The following is an 18,072-nucleotide window of genomic DNA, read 5'->3' on the forward strand; positions in this document are numbered from 1 at the left end:
CAGGTTAAGGAAGTTAAAGAGAAAATGGATGAAAAAAGTAAACAATTAAACCAGGCACAAAAGAAAAATATATAGAGTGGGAAAAGAAATGCCTGGCGCTGGAACAACAAATCCAGGATCGATCTCAATGGGGGGGAAATCGCTGCCCCCTTAAGAGAATTATCAATGCGAAGCAACCGCCCCGGGTCAGAAAGATTTAGAAGATTCCCGGCGGCGCCTGTCACAAGAGGAGGAACTGCAGCAAATCCCACTGCGACCTATAAGCCCTTTACTCCTGGCGAAAGACAGCAGATAATGGCATCCCTGGGTAAATTACAACCCCGGTGTGCGAATACCAAATTTTGGGCAGAGCTGGATACAGTTTGGGTGGGCCACCAACTACACCTCAGAGATATCCACCAACTAGTCCGAGCGGCTTGCCCAGCAGATCGGTGGAGAGTAGTAGCAGGAGGAGCCGCGGTAGCAGCCAATGTCGACTTTTCAGGGGGACGTTGGACACACGCGATACCTTTAACCACCGAAGTAGATGGTCAACAGGCGGCCTTTGGCCCTTTTAAAGCTGAGATCCATTGGGTTTTAGGTAATGCCCCTATTAACTGGGATAAAATTACTACAACCAAACAACAAAAAGGGGAAGGAGCCTCAGAGTATGGGGAACGATTATTCCAGGTATATCAAGAATGCTCTGGACAGGGAAACCCAGGCCGCGGTGACCGAGCATTTATCCAGGCATTCAAGGACAAACTATCCGCTGCACACCAGACCATTATAAAAATGGGAGTAATTGTGACCCAGGATTATGATGAACTGGTCGATTGGGCTAGTGGCGTCCAGGGAGGGGGCAATGAAAAATCTCAGACAAAGATAAAGCAGGAAAAGGTCTCTGCCACGGGAGCAATGGGAACAGGAGCAGGGCAGAAAAGGGGGACTAGCCATAATTGTGGAAAACCAGGGCATTTTGCCAGGGAGTGCAGAGGAAAAGGTAGTGAAAAGCAGTGCACACATTGTGGTAAGAAAGGACACCTGGAAGCGACATGCTATGGTAAACATGGCTCTCCTAATAAGGCAAGGACCCTGTCAGAACAGGAATATCAGCAGTGGCAGGCGTACAAAGCCACCCTGTGATGTCCGGCGGCCCCTGTACAAAGTAAAAAGGAGGGAAGGATATATGTGTCTGCATTAGTAGGGAGCAGACAGTGTGAGATGCTAGTGGACACGGGAGCATCAATATCCATTACTAATATGCCCCTTCCCGTCACCGACAAGAAGGCTCTAATAAACGGAATAGAAGGACGGCCCACGCTGGCCTACCTGAGCACCACCCAATTGGTGGAAATTGATCATTTATATATACCCATGAGGTTTTACGTATACAAGAATTGTGAGGGAACAATATTGGGAAATGACGTAATGAGGGAATTCAAGGCCCTGATTGATTGCGGCAAGGGAAAACTGGCATGGCCAAAGGCGGATGGCAGTAAGGGAGATTTGGGACAGATAGCCCACCATGTGGAAAGTATCGGTGTGGCTACAGCCACAAAAACTGACTGGCTCACTGGGACTGGAGGGTAGGGAGGCATCTGTGCCTCTGTGCCCAGCCAAATTGGATACCGGAAAGACGAAAATGGATCCTATTAAAGTCCCTGGACCACCTCATAAACCGCACCGACAATACCCTATAAGACCTGAAGCTAGAACAGCGGTTGTAAAAATAGTAAAAGGGCTAGTGGAAAAGGGCATCTTAAGAGAAGCAGTTAGCACCACTAACTCCCCAACATGGCCGGTAGGGAAACCAGATGGGAGTTATAGACTCACTATCGATTACACTGCCCTTAACAAGGTCACTCCGAAATTACACCCGATAGTGGCCAGCCCCTCCACAATCCTTAATGGATTATCCCCTGGACATAAGATCTTTACAGTCCTGGACATAACCAATGGTTTCTGGGCCCTTCCCCTCAACCCCGAATCACAAGAGAAATTTGCCTTCACGGTGGAGGATAAACAATATACGTGGAACTGATTACCACAAGGATTCCATAATAGTCCTGCCATATTCCATCGAGTCATGAGTGATATACTAAAACAAATAGAAGTACCGTCAGGAAATAGTATTTTACAATATGTCGACAACATATTAATAGCCTCAGGAACTAAGGAAGGACACCAGGCAACCCTATACTTAGTATTACGGGCTCTGGAGACGGCGGGTCTTAAAATTACCCCAACAAGGCCCAGGTAGGGAAATCTCAGGTCCTGTACCTAGGGTATTGCCTCTCAAAGGGGCTGAAAGAAATGCCCTCGGATAGGAAAAAGGCTGTCAAGGACATGCCTAGACCAGTTACGGTAAGGGGGGGTGAGGAAGGTACTGGGCCTCTTTAATTACAGCCGGAGCTTTGTCCCTGATTTTGCAAAAATTGCTGAGCCATTGCAAAGATTAGTGAAAGGGGGGAAACCGGCCCTAGACCTCAGAGTGGGGCCCGGAACAGGAACAGGCGTATAGTAAACTCAAGTCAGAACTCGTTTCCGCACCTGGATTGGGACTGCCTGACATGAGTAAAGATTTCCACATCTACTGTAACAATGAAGGTGGGTTCTATACGGCCGTGGTCACCCAAGATCACGGGGATAAAAAGGAGACCTATAGCCTATTACTCTAACCACCAAAGGTCCGGTGGTAACTGGATTATCCAAATGTATAGCTGCGCTAGATTGCGCAGCTTGGGCGATAAAAGTAAGCGAGCCTGTGGTGATGACTGGAAACATCATTCTCCACACTAAACACACATTGGTAGAAATGTTAAACACAGGAAAACTGAGAACCGTATCTAATATGAGACAGGCAAAGTGAGACGCAGTCCTCTTACCACCCAACAAAGCGGTAACCATAATTAGAGATGTAGGAAACAACCCCGCAGAAGGTATGATGGGTGAAGGAGAATCCCACTTTTGCGAAGAGGTAGGTGAGGATATGGAAGAGGATAGAATAAAAGACGCCCCCCTTCAAACCGCAGAGCAAATGTTGTTTGTGGACGGCTCATGAAAATACGTAGAGGGACTACCTCGTATCGGGTGGGCCGTAGTTAACCAGGATCTAGAGACAGTCGAATTAGGACGAATTAATGGGGAGTCATCAGCCCAAGTGGCAGAATTGGTAGCCCTCACCCGGGCACTGGAATTGTTGGAAAATAAGATTGTTAATATCTATACGGACAGTAGATATGCATTCGGGGTAGTACACGATTATATAACAGCTTAGGGAGAAGGGGTTTTATTACAACTAGCGGACATCCCATAAAACACCAGCAGAGAATAGAAGCTCTTTTAGCAGCCAGTAATAAACCAAAACAGGTAGCAGTTATTAAAATTAAAGCTCACCAAAGGGAACCGGACCGAACCAGTCCAGATTGGCTGGGTCACCAGGGGAATAAAGCTGCAGACGTAGCTGCCCAGAAGGCCTTAGAACAGGAAGAGTGTGAGGAAGCCTCAGTCAGTGCCGCTGGGGCCCGAGACGAACAGATAAGTATTGAGAAACTACACCAGGACACTTCTGAGGAGGAAATAGGTATGTGGACAAGGCAGGGCGCAACGCAAGGGAAGGATAACGTTTGGAGACGAAACGACAAGGTAATGGCGCCTGAATGCATACAGAATACCTTATTGGGGTTGCATCATGGCCTGTCTCATTCAGGACGAGAGGCCATGACCGGGAGTCTTGGGAGAGATTGGTGGTGGAAAGGGATGGGGAGAGATATTACCAAACATTGCCATCGATGCGTTACGTGCGCACAATATAATCCAGGCAGGCCCATTAAAATTAAAATGGGACACCAGTCCCGTCCACGGGGGCCATGGGAACACATACAAATTGATTTCACAGGTCCTTTGCCCCCATCACATGGAAAAAGATATTGCCTAGTGATTATAGATCAATTTACCCGGTGGGTGGAAGCTTTCCCCACACGTGATTGCTCTGCCTCAACAGTGGCAAGGATATTGACCGAGCAGGTGATTCCCCGATGGGGAGTGCCTCTTCAAATAGATTCCTACCAAGACACCCACTTCACCGGGAAGATTGTAAAATCAATATGCCAGCTGATGGGCATAAAACAAAAATTCCACATCCCCTACCACCCGCTGAGTTCTGGAATGGTAGAGCGCATGAACCGTACCCTCAAAAACTGGCAAAGGCCATGCAAACGTCAGGAAAAAAGTGGACGGAAGTATTACCCATTATATTGATGAAGTTAAGAGCCACGACAAACCGGACAATCGGATTAACCCCTTATGAACTAATGACAGGAAGGGCGATGCAATTACCAGAGAACATCATAACAGGTGGGGCTGATGTAGGCCCATTAAAAGGCAAAATCAAACGGTATGTTTTGGAACTAAGTACTCAATTAAAAGGGATGCGTAAATTAGTTAGGGACAATCAGGAAGAAAGACGCGGAAGCAGAACTTACAAAGCTCTCTGAAGTCCCGTTGGCGGGAAGTCGCGTTATAGTAAGGGTCCTCCCGGGGAAACCGGGGTTTGCCCCAAAATGGATAGGACCATATGAGGTTTATAATCAGTGGGGATACTTGTGCCTGCATCGATATTAAAGGGAACGGGCAATGGAAGCATTGGACCCAGCTTAAGGTTTTTGAACCAGCCGTTTAGCACACGTATTAGTTGTTGTTGTTGTCCATTTACAGATTGACAGCGAGAGATTCTTCAAGCAAGCCATACGGCCATTTTGCCTTTGATTATTTGTTAAATATAGACTAATAAGATGAAATTATATGTTGCGATCGGTGCGATTATCATAGTTCGTGTTAGGTCCGGCCTGCTAGCTAGACCGAAGCGAGAGTTACATGTGAATACCTTTTTGTACATGTCTTATATTTATGCGCAAATTGGGAACCTTTCTAGTTGCTGGGTATGTTCGCACATCCCCATACATAGCAAAGGAGGCATCCCCTTAAGGTCAATCTCCCTTAACATTTCGGAAGTAGCGGAGTGGGTAATGCGACAAAACGGTACAGGAGAAGTAAATGATACTTGGAATCAGAGTGGGGATAAAGAAACGTGGAGATCGGGGGGGTTACCTTTTGGATGCATTTGACAGATGGTACCAGCCGGAATACAATAGGTCGGTACGACCACCGTTCCTGGTTTTGACCAACACCTCAGGAGTTGGAAGGCCCACCGCTGACATTTGTTTCACTAGAAACCTGACCGGTGAGGAAACAGGTTTTGTAGCAGGATATAGCAATTGTACGCAATACTTTAACCTCACCAGGTGGAACATAACAGACAGCAAAACAATAAACCAGGGGTTCTTTGAAATGAAAGGTTTGAAGAATCAGACAAGTAGCCAGGACTGGGAGCCTAAAATTAGGTGGCGACGGGGGCTGAGAGAGAGATTGGGATCGAATCTAACAGCATACAATGGCACTTATTTTGTGTGTGGGCACAAGTCCTACCCCTGGTTGCCTCAGGACTGGAGGGGATCCTGTTATTTGGGATATGTGGTCCCCTTCGTCAGACGGGTACATACTTTGGCAGAAGTACAGATGCCAGATCGACTAAGACGAGATCTTACCCCGGTAGAGAGGCTATTTGGGGTCATGATGCTCCCATTCGGGATAGGACACACCATGGATGAATTACGTAATCTAGAGAGAGTACTGGAACGGATAGCTAACGACACTGCTGAAGCAATGGAGGGCATAACGGCTGAAATGGTAGCCATACGCACAATGGTACTCCAGAACCAAATGGCCCTAGATTATATACTAGCACAAAGTGGGGGCACATGCGCCTTAATTGGAGCTGAATGTTGCACTTACATTCTCGATAAGTCAGAAAATATAACCAACCTCACTGATCACATAAGAAGGGAAGTAAAGAAGTTATCCATGCCAGTAGGAGGACCTGGCTGGTTTGACTGGCTATTAGGGGAATCCTGGGGGTCCTATCTTATGCATGGAGTAATTATTCTGGTTGTAATAATAATTACTTGCTGTCTGATTATCGGGTGTTTTAATATCTGCTGTAAAGTTATGATGGCCCGACTGATGCCAGTAGCAGTGTAATCGCCGAAGAAGTAGTACACCTAATGGAAATACCTGAAGACACAAAGGATGAAGAAACAGACGACGTTGACACCGACCACTATCTTTGAAGGGTAGCCTGGAGCTACGGGCAAGGTGGACATACGGAACACCAGGGAAGTAACATACCACAAAGGAAATAAAACACCATGCTACCATCATTGTGGTCACCTGGATTTCGTGAACATCCTCCAGGACCAAAAGGGGGAATTCTTGTAGCAGATTTTTGGACATAACAAAGCCGAGGGGGACACTTGACTAGTATACCAAACATTTGTCCCCTTCGAATGAATTTTGTAAGAGACAATACTGATGCATTTTTGTATGCTTGCCTTTACTGGTTGTAGGAAGCCTGACACTCTTTTTTTTCTCTGTGATAACAGGGGAATTAGGCCTCTTCTTTGTTTATTATGGCCTGTCACAATGCGAGGCTGGCTTATATCAAGAGTGAACGGTAATTGTATGAAAAGCTTTGTAAACCTAGTAATATAAGGACTGTTGCTAAGGCACGTGATGTAAAGTGACGTAATTTGTAAGATAAAGGAACCTCGCAGGCGATTTCAAATTGAGAAGTTGGTTCAGCAGGCGTGGGTCTCTAACACTTCTCCCAAAGCTTTGTCTCCGTTTTTAATAAACCTCTCTTTAAATATTATACAGTCAGAAATATTTTTCCACAACAAAGTGGGCTTCAGAGAGGGAAGCTATTCTGACCAGGTTCTTGCATTCACCACTAACATTGAGGGAGAGTTCCAGAAGCAGCTAAAGACTGGAGCTGCCTTCATAGACTTATCATCGGCATACAACATTGTCCGGCGCGAAGGCCTGCTACTGAAGCTTTCAATAATCATCCAATCCTGCAAGACGCTCAGGCTTATCAACACCTGAACTAGCAATCATAAGTCCCGCGCATATCTTGGTGACACGACCAGTCGAACATGGACGCTCAACAACAGGGATCAGTGCTCGCACAGGCCTTTTTCAACATCCATATGGCAGACATGCCCTGCAGCAAATCTCAGTAGTTTGCCTATGCCGATGACATAGCATACTGACACAGGCATCAATGCTGGAGGAAGCAAGCAGGACACTCACAAGTGATCTGGACCTACTGGAATGCTACTTCTGGACCTGGTTCCTTCACCCCAATCTAGAGAAGACAGTTGGGTTGGCGTTCCATCTGGAGAACAACGCTGCCAGGAAAGAACTCGACATTTCCTTCTGCGGAAGCGACTTATCCATGCACCCCACACAAAATACTTCCCATCACCGTGGACAGGACTCATCTTACCAACACGGGCCAAACAGTAAATAAAACAGGGAGAACCTGGCCACATCATGGAATGTCATGGGGGAGTACAGTGAGAACACACTGCACTGCAACAATGACCCTAGCCTATTCTGCTGCAGAATATTGCTCTGCCTCATGGTCCTGCAACCACCACACAGCTAAATGCTGCTGCGAGGACGGTATAAGGGACAATCAAGTCCACTTCAACTGAGTGGCCCCCGGTGTTGTCCCACATTCACTGTGTCGCCACCATGCTCTGGGAGATGGAAAGAACCCTGAGCAACATCAACCTTCCCATTCAAAGATTTGAAAAACCCTCCAATGAAAATGCTTAAAATCACAGCTGCCATTCTGGGAAATAGCAGCCAATATTTATGCAGCTGGCAGCAACCCACTGTCCAGATGGACAGAATCATGGGACGCATGCAACAAGAACCACCAACACCTCATCACTCACTGAACAGCAGAAGGCCTTGGCTTCGACCTCCCTCAAAGACAGTGGACCGCACTCAACCAAATCCACACAGGGCCTGGACGATGCGATCATCTGCTCAACAAGTGGAAGATGAGGGATGACTCCAAGTGTGACTGTAACCATGAGTCCCAGACCATGGAACACATCGCATCAACCTGCCGACTAAGATCTGTTGCGGCACCTCATTTCTCCACTCGGCATCTCGGGCCATTGAATAGATAGCCAAACTAGACCTTCCATTATAAGCTTTTCCCGTCATACAAAAGTAGTAGTACCGCCATATAACTAGTTTCAAATGCAATTCATTGTGCTGAAAGGACTTTGATGTTTCTGAGCTGTAATAAGGTGCAATATAAATGCAAACCTCTCTCTCTCTCTCTTTTTCAGATGGCAATAATAACAAAAAATAATAAAACGAGGAAAGCAAATATGAGGTGGTGATATGCGCCCCAACAGTCATTGCAAATTCCTATCGAACATGGACAAATAACAAGTATAAGCTTATTTATTAAAATAAATCAGGAAACCAATACCATCCGGGTAGTAATGATTATAACATGATTAGGTTTAAAGTAGTTATGGAAAGGGACCAAGAAAAATCAAATCAAAGGTGAAAATACCCAACAGAACGAGTTTTTAGTGATTAGTGATTAGAGAAGGGTTCCAGTACAAGTGGACTGGAATCAAAGATTGGTTATTAAAACAGTAAATGAGCAATGGAAACATAGAAAATAGATGCAGGCCAGTCAGCCCTTTGAGCTTGCACCACCATTCAATATGATCATGGCTGATCATGCAACTTCAGTACCGCCCCACTCCTGCCTTCTCTCCATACTCACTGATCCCTTTAGCCGTTAAGGACCACATCCAAATTCCTTTTGAATATATCCAACGAACTGGCCTCAACAACTTTGTGGTAGAGAATTCCACAGGTTCACAACTCTCTGGATGAAGAAGTTTCTCCTCATCTCGGTCCTAAATGGCCTACCCCTTATCCTTAGGCTGTGACCCCTGGTTCTGGACTTCCCCAACATCGGGAACATTCTTCCTGCATCTAACCTGTCCAATCCAGTCAGAATTTTATATGTTTCTATGAGATTCCCTATCATTCTTCTAAATTCCAGTGATTATAAGCCGAGTCGATCCAGTCTTTCTTCATTTGTCAGCTCTGCCATCCCGGGAATCAGTCTGGTGAACCTTTGCTGCACTCCCTCAATAGCAAGAATGTCCTTCCTCAGGTTAGGAGACCAAAACTGCACACAATACTCAAGGTGTGGTCTCATCAAGGCCCTGTACAACTGCAGAAAGATCTCCCTGCTCCTATACTCAAATCCTCTCGCTATGAAGGCCAACATGCCATTTGCTTTCTTTACTGCCTGCTGTACCAGCATGCCTACTTTCAATGATGTACCATGTCACCCAGATCTTATTGCACCTCCCCTTTTACTAATCTGTCACCATTCAGATAATAATCTGCCTTCTTGTTTTTGCCACCAAAGTGGATAACCTCACATTTATCCACATTATACTGCATCTGCCATGCATTTGCCCACTCACCTAACCTGTCCAAGTCACCCTGCAGCCTCTTAGCATCCTCCTCACAGCTCACACTGCCACCCAAACTTGGAGATATTATATTCAATTCCTTTGTCTAAATCACTAATATATATTGTAAATAGCTGGGGTCCCAGCACTGAATCTTGCGGTACCACACTAGTCACTGCCTGCCATTCTAAAAAGGACCTGTTTATTCCCACTCTTTGCTTCCTGTCTGCCAACCAGTTCTCTATCCACGTCAATACATTACCCCCAATACCATGTTCCTTAATTTTGCACAACAATCTCTCTTGTGTGTGACCTGGTCAACAGCCTTTTGAAAGTCCAAATACACCACTGGTTCTCCCTTGTCCATTCTACTAGTTACATCCTCCAAAAATTCTAGAAGATTTGTCAAGCATGATTTCCCCTTTCATAAATCCATGCTGACTTGGATCGATCCTGTCACTGCTTTCCAAATGCGCTGCTATTACATCTTTAATAATTGATTCCAGCATTTTTCCCACTACCGATGTCAAGCTAACCGGTCTATAATTCCCTGTTTTCTCTCTCCCTCCTTTTTTAAAAATTGGTGCCTTCAAGGTGGAGATACTACGGGTACAAACCAAGCATATTCCCATCAGGAGGAAAGATAGGGCATCCAAAGAAAGAGGTTAAAATAAAACAGGAAAAGAAAGGTTTATAGCAAATGTCAGATACAGGATACAGTAGAAAATCAGGGACAATACAGAGTACAGGGGAAACTGAAAAAGGATAAGGGGGGCCAAAAGAGAGCACAAGAAAGATCAGCCGGTAACATAAAGGCAACCCAAAAATCTTTTCTATACATATAAAAAGTAAAAGGATAGTTAAAGGAATGGTGAAGCCGATTAGCGATAAATAATGAAATCTTCTTGTGAAGGCAAAGGACATGGTTGAGGTACAAAATGAGTACTTTGCATTTGTCTTCACAAACAAAGAGTTTGAAGGGGATCCTGGGCGAGACCCACTATTTTTTTTTCGACAGATCAATATTGCAATAGTGATAGAGGATTCAATATTTTAGGGAAACAGACAGGCATTTCTATAGCTGCAGATGTGACTCCAGGATGGTATGCTGCCTCCTTGCTGCCAGTGTCAAGTATGTCACTGAGCAGCTGCAGGACATTCAGAGGTGGGAGGGAGAACAGCCAGAGGTGGTCTACATCAGTACCAAAAAGGATGCAGTCCTGCAGGCAGAATTTAGGAAGCTAGCAAAGAGATTAGTAAGCAGGACCTCAAAAAGGTAGTAATCGCCAGATTACTCCGGGTGCCACACGCAAGTGAGTACAGAAATATGAGGATAGAGCAGATGAGTAAGTGTCTGGAGAGATGGTGCAGAAGGAAGGACTTTAGATTCCTGAAGCATTGGGACTGGTTCTGGGGAAGGTGGGGCCTGTACAAGCTGGACGGGTTCTACCTCAACAGGGCCGGGACCAATATCCTTGCAGGGGCAGGGGGTTTTACTAGTGCTGTTGGGGAGGGTTTAAACTAGCTTGGCAGGGGGATGGGAATCTGAGCCTAGATTTAGTAGGGAGAGAAGCCAAACTGGAATTGGAAGGCAGAGGAAGCAAAGGCTAGAAAATAGACAACAAAGGAGTTTGGCAGTGCTTAATGGTATATACTTCAATGCAAGAAGTCTAGTGAACAAGGCAAATGAACTGAGGAGGGATGACTTATGTGGAGATTGGGGAAGCTGGGATTGTTCTCCTTAGAGCACAAAAAGTTAAGGGGTGATTAAATGGAGGTATCCAAGATTATGAGCAGTTTTGATAGAGCAAGTAGGGAGAAACTATAAAAATATAAAACAGATAGTAAGAGTTTCTACAGGTACAATAAAAAGGAAAGAAAAAAAAAGAAGAGTGGCTCAAGTGAGATTGGGGAATTAATAATGGAGAACAGGAAAATGGCAGAGACATTGAACAAATATTTTGTATCGGTCTTCACGGTAGAAGACACTAAAAACATCCCAATAGTGCATCATCAAGGGGTTATAGGGAGGGAGAAACTTAACACAATCACTAATGAAGTAGAACTAGGTAAAATAGTGGGACTAAAGGCGGACAAGTCCCCTGGACCTGATGCCTTACATCCTAGGATCTTAAGAGAAGTGGCTGCAGAGATAGTGGATGCATTGGTTGTAATCTACCAAAATTCCTTGGATTCTGGAGTGGGTCCCAGCAGATTGGAAAACCGCATATTTAACTCCTATTTAAAAAAGGAGGCAGACAAAAAGCAGGAAACTATTGATCAGTTAGCCTAATATCTGTCGTTGGGAAAATGCTGGAGTCCATTATTAAGGAAGCAGTCTTGGGACATTTGAAAAAGCATGATTCAATCAAGCAAAGTCAGCATGGTTTTATGAAAGGGAAATCACGTTTGACAAATTTGCTGGAGTTCTTTGAGGATGTAACAAGCAGGGTGGATAAGGGGGGGACCAGTGGATGTGGTGTATTTGGATTTCCAGAACGCATTCGATAAGGTGCCACATAAAAGGTTACTGCACAAGATAAAAGTTCACAGGGTTGGGGATAATATATTAGCATGGTTAGAGGATTGGCTAACTAACAGAAAACAGAGAGAATTGGAATAAATGGGTCATTTTCCCGTTGGCAAACAGTGACTAGTGGGGTGCCACAGGGATCGGTGCTGGGTCCTCAACTATTTACAATCTATAATAATGACTTGGATGAAGGAACCAAGTGTAATGTAGCCAAGTTTGCTGATGATACAAAGAAGAGTGGGAAAGCAAATTATGAGGACACAAAAAATCTGCAAAGGAATATAGAAAGGCTAAGTGAGTGGGCAAAAATTTGGCAGATGGAGTATAATGTGGGGAAAAAAAGAAAAATAAATTATAATTTAAATGGAGAAAAATTGCAAAGTGCTGCAGTACAGAGAGACCTGGGGGTCCTTGTGCATGAAACACAAAAAGTTAGTATGCAGGTACAGCAAGTAATCAGGAAGGCAAATGGAATGTTGGCCTTTATTGCAAGGGGGATAGAGTATAAAAGCAGAGAAGTTCTGCTACAATTGTACAGTGTATTGGTGAGGCCACACCTGGAGTACTGTGTACAGTTTTGGTCTCCCTATTTAAAGGAAGGAGATACTTGCATTGGAGGCTGTTTAGAGAAGGTTCACTAGGTTGATTCCAAAGAGGAGGGGGTTAACTTATGAAGATACGTTGAGTAGGTTGGGTCTATACTCACTGGAATTCAGAAGAATGAAAGGTGATCTTATTGAAACTTAAGAAACATAGAAATTTACAGTGCAGGAGGCCATTTCGACCCATCGTGTCCATGCCGGCCGACAAAGAGCCGCACGGCCCTTGGTCAGCAGCCCTAAAGGTTACATATAAACCTATGAACACTGAACAATGGCGGAAAGGCAAAGAGCACCCAGCCAAACCAGTCCACCTCACACAACTGCGACACCCCTTATCCGGAAATATTCTACACTCCACCCCACCCCAGCCGGAGCCATGTGATCTCCTGGGAAAGGCAAAAACCAGATAAAAACCCAGGCCAATTTAGGGAGAAAAAAATCTGGTAAAATTTCTCTCTGAACCATCCAGGCGATTAAAACTAGTCCAGGAGATCACCCTGGGCGTATTTGATTCCCTGCTGCAGTATTTACCATTATATCTGCGCCGGCCAACAAAAGGTTATCCAGTCTAATCCCAATTACCAGCTCTAGGTCCGTAACCCTGCAGGTTATGGCACTTATAAGATAATGAGGGGGCTCGACAGGGTGGATGCAGAGAGGATATTTCCACTTAGGGGAAACTAAAACTAGGGGACAGAGTCTTAGAATAAGGGGCCTCCCATTTAAAACGGAGATGAGGAGAAATTTCTTCTCTCAGAGGATTGTAAATCTATGTAATTCTCTGCCCCAGAGCGCTGTGGAGACTGGGTCATTGAATATATTTAAGGTGGAGATAGACAGATTTTTGAGCGATAAGGGAGTAAAGAGTTATGGGGAGCGGGCAGGGAAGTGGAGCAGAGTCCATGATCAGATCAGCCATGATCTTATTGAATGGCGAAGCAAGCTCGGGGGGCCAAATGGCCTACTCCTGCTCCTATTTCTTATGTTCTAAACTGTTTCCTCTGGCATTCTCGTAAATCTTTTCTGCATCCTCAGAGGCCTTCACATCCTTCCTAAAATGCAGTGTCCAGAATTGTACACAATACTCCAGTTGAGACGAACCAGTGCTTTATATATGGGTTCATCATAATTTCTACGCTTTTGTACTCTATACAGGAAGCCCAGGATCCCGTAAGCTTTTGTTAAACTGCTTTCTCAACCTGCCCTGCCACCTTCAACGATTTGTGCACATAGACCCCCAGGCCTCTCTGTTCATTTACTCCCTTTAGTTTGTATTTCCTTTCCTCATTATTTCTACCAAAATGTACCACTTCACACTTTTGTGTGTTAAATTTCATCTGTAATGTGCCCGCCCATTCCACCAGCCTCTCTTGGTCCTCTGGAAGTCTCTCACTATACCTCCAAGTTTTAGGTCATCTGCAGATTTTGAAATTATACCCTTTACATCCACATCAAAGTCATTAATATATATCCAGAAGAGCGGTGGTCCTTGAACCGACCCCTGGGGAACACCACTGTATACTTTTCTCCAGAAAAACAAGCGTTCACCATTACTCTGTTTCCTGTCACTTAGCCAATTTCGTATCCATTCTGCCACTGTCCCTTTTATTCCATGGGCTTCAACTTTGCTGGCAACCCGATTGTGTAGCACTTTGTTGAACGTCTTTTGGAAATGCATTCACACCACATCAACCGCATTGCCCTCATCGACCCTTTCTGTTACCTCATCAAAAAACTCGATCAAGTTGATTAAACACAATTTGCCCGTAACAAATACGTGCTGGCTTTCCATAATTAATCCACACCTATCCAAGTGCCTGTTGTGTCCCTGATAATTGTTTCTAAAAGCTTCCCCACTACAGAGGTTAAACTGACTGGCCTATAGTTACTGTGTTTATCTTTACACATAGATTTAAAATCATTGGCAAAAGAACTAGATGGGAAATTTGTAGAATTTTTTCCCCCCCAGAAGTTTGTTGAGATTGTATCCCTGACAGTGACAAAATGGTTACAGAAGTTAAGATTGTACAGATCCATCAGCCAGATACAACTGTGTCTTCTAGATGTGCAAGTTTCTCATTGGTCAAGGGAGGTGAGATATAAGCCAGCTAAGGGAAAGGGTGGGCGAGTGGGACTAGCTGAAATGCTCTTGCAGCGAGCAGGCAAAGGCTCGACGGGCCGAATGGCCTCCTTCGGTGCTGTAACCATTCTATGACTGTAGTCCAGATACAGCCACCAACACAAGATTAATTTACCCAGGAGCAAAGGATCCAGGAGGAATGGTTAGTACCTATCCAGACAGAGGTTCATCACTTTCATGACACCATCCTCCTAAAGTAGGGTGACCATATTTTCTAAATTGAATTCGGGGACACACATGGTGGGAGCACAGCAAAGAAGCCAGGGTGGAGATGTAGGTTGCACAGTGTAGAGAGGCAAAATTGTGTGTTATTTTGACGCAAACTGAATTTGCAGAAAGCAGCACCAGAACTTTCTGTCTGAATAATGCGGCCGCTATTCACAGCATCTGCCAGCCGGCTCCTCCCCCTCCTCACAGCTCAACACTCCTCACACCATCCGAGGCTGCAGAGCGTGCTCTGATCTGGCTCCCAGGACATCCACACGGTCCGGCACCAGCTGCTGCTCATTAGTCTGGTTATCAGCGGCACGCATTACTCTTTTGGCTTCGGGACCGATTTCTCTTCAACTGAATTTCACAGGACTATCCAGACATTCAGTGGGGGTTAGGGGTTTCTGGTGAGGTTGGGGGTGTGGGGGGGGAGTGGAAAAGAGAAGGGAAGCATGCATACTGTGGCCACAGAGCGCAATCACTACACAAATTAAAGCCCCTCAGTGAGTCCCTTCTACAGGAGTCTGACATCTTTAACACCAATCGGAACCTGTCCTGCCACAGAGCTCCACCCCGTCCATTTTATTGGCCAACCACAGGACAGCTCGGGATCACGTGGCTCCTGATTTGAACCCGGATGAGTTTCCTGAACCGGGGACCCTTCTAGGGACCTGGTTTGCCCAGGGACACAGTCCCTCATCTGGTAGCTGTCCCTGGAAAATGGGGACAGATGGTCACCCTATCCTAGAGGAAGGGAGGCAACCAATTCATTCAAGCCAGCTCATAAGGACGAGATTGTATGAGGTCTGGAAAGATATCTAACTCGACTTTAACCTATTCAATAGACTAGCTATGTAATGCTGTTAATTTGTCCGCTACCCAAGAAGTCTAATCCTAAATTAATCACCAATTTATATCAATCTCAGACACGGATCTTAACCGTAAATTTATAATCAACGTACAGTAACAGTTGATTTATTGTGACATAACTGAACTGTCTTTGTAACCTCTTGATTTATTTTGTTAACTAACCTACTAATTGCTTGTATATTTAATGTTGAAGTACTGCTAACTATAATTTTAAGATAATAATCAATTGTTAGTTCATGATTGTGGTCTGACATTATCTTTGATAATTGGCAAGACAGGATTAATTCACTCTGTAGCTTATGCGAACCTGATGGGCGATTGGTAGTGTAAATGATAACATTTAAATTGGTTGACGCAAGATTATTTGACAAAACGAAATTTGGGTGTTATTCGCGCCGCTGCTGAGCCTGGAGGTTAAACCCAAATGATTGATTTCTTGAGAAGTTAGGATAAAGGGTCAAAGATTTGTCTGTTACTCTTGATGAATATTCTTGTCTGGATATATATCCCAGTATTCTTACAAAAGTGCAATCCTAAAAGTTCTTATATACACTGTACAAGTTTGGATTTGAAGCCCTGAAACATGAATGAATATAAAGACACTGCAACATTCTCACCTGTCCAACCAGTATAAGCACAACAGTCATGAGGGTCTGCAGTCTTCAGACCCTCTTCCATCTGTATCAGGAGGTCCTTGATTTTAGATTGGATCCGCTTTATGAAGGCAGGATTGATCTGCAAAAAGTAATTATTTTTATTAATGCTTTTATTTTATGTTGTACTTTTCAGTATTACAATGCAGCAGTATAGAAAGAAAGCCTTATAGTTAACTTAATTTACTAATACAAAACTTTTCAAGCATTTATGGCCATTTTTAAAATAAATTATAAATCTTTCTTCCACATTCTGTAAGAGAAAAATTTGGCATTAGGGGTACCAGTGGGACAAGGGTTAAAGTGCTGGTTCCTGCACTGGCCCATAAGGAGGTAAAAGGCCTCTCTTCGGCCTTGTACCAAGGCTCCAGAAGTTATCAATTCAATAATATTCCGACAGGATACGATGTGAGAACCTAAACAGACATTGATAAGACCTTGCGAAGAGGCTTGAGGCGGACTCACAGACAACAAGGAGGATCAGGAAAGAGAGTGCGAACAGCTGAATGCGATACTCCTGGAATAGTCACCAGGGTTATCATGGAATGATAAAAGGGGGGAATGAGAATGGATACAGAAGGATTGTAAATGTGGCAGAGGGATGGAAATAGAGAATCATGGGAAAATAGCTAAAGAAATGTCAGGATGCAGATAACTGCAGAATCGACAGAAAAAAAAAGGGGTTACCAAGAGTTGAAGTTGAGGTTAAACACGGGTCATGAGAAAGACGCAAGGCGGCACAAAGAAAGAAAGCAATCCTAGATAGGAGGGGAAAAGTTACGGCTTTTACTGATAAGGAGGAAGGGAAACTAATTGGGTTCTTTACTGATAAGGGAAGACAGTGTAGCGAAGCTATAACTAACCTGACCCTGACACCAGCCCTAATTGGGAGACTTTCTTGCCTGCCATTGGACGTACTCGGGGGGGGGGGGGGAAGGCAGAAAGGGATTGGATAGACCAAGTGCTAATCAAATGTGTTCTGTTTTGAAAATGTATAACTGTTGTTGTGTCGCGCTGAAAAGAGGCTTGTCCAGAGGAAGGTAGACAGGCTGTGATTGAGAATGTTCCTTTGTCTTGACAAGTCCCGGCCGGAGAATCTTCAATAAAGGTCTTTTACAGAAAAGGCAGCAAGGTGTTCGTGTGTCAGTGTATTCGCTGAAACAGATTGCAGGAAAAAGAATCCGTATTAACAATTCCAAAGAAAAGGGATCATGAAACATGTACACAATGTAAATATGTCAAAGCTGAAAATTATCTTGGAATGGTGGACTGGGCACAAGCACTCTTCGTTTTCTTTACAACCTGTAAACATTGGGCAAAGTATTGGGTTGCATAACAAGGATATAACAAATTGAAAATGGCAATTTTAAAATTGTACATAGGATTGTTCATCTGGAGCATTGCATCATTTAGTCTCCCACTTCAAGAGATATCATGTCATTGGAAAAGGTTTAAAAGCAGGCTAAAAGCACCAGTCTAAGCTCAGTAATCACACTCTCAGTTGTGCAGCAGAAGGTTCAACCCACAACTGAAGAGTGCTGCATTGTTGGAGGTGCAGTCCTTTGAATGAAACATTAAATCTTTTTATATCCATCTGTACTGTCAGGTGGATATAAAAAGATCCCATGGCACTATTCAAGAGCTGGAAGACCGTTTT

At 44.4% G+C, this 18,072-nt stretch overlaps 1 protein-coding gene across 2 annotated transcripts in view; it reads right to left on the reverse strand.

Annotated features, from left to right (window-relative positions):
• The window catches only part of lancl2 (LanC lantibiotic synthetase component C-like 2 (bacterial)), a 76,131-nt gene that overhangs the window by 48,191 nt on the left and 9,868 nt on the right, over window positions 1-18,072 (reverse strand). For both annotated transcript variants that reach the window (XM_070881224.1, XM_070881225.1), the window contains exon 2: window positions 16,380-16,497. In XM_070881224.1, the coding sequence (XP_070737325.1) occupies window positions 16,380-16,497 (118 nt within the window). The remainder of the gene's footprint in view (window positions 1-16,379; window positions 16,498-18,072) is intronic.

This window comes from Pristiophorus japonicus, chromosome 5 (assembly GCF_044704955.1).
Source record: "Pristiophorus japonicus isolate sPriJap1 chromosome 5, sPriJap1.hap1, whole genome shotgun sequence".
NCBI classification, from domain to species: Eukaryota; Metazoa; Chordata; class Chondrichthyes; family Pristiophoridae; genus Pristiophorus; species Pristiophorus japonicus.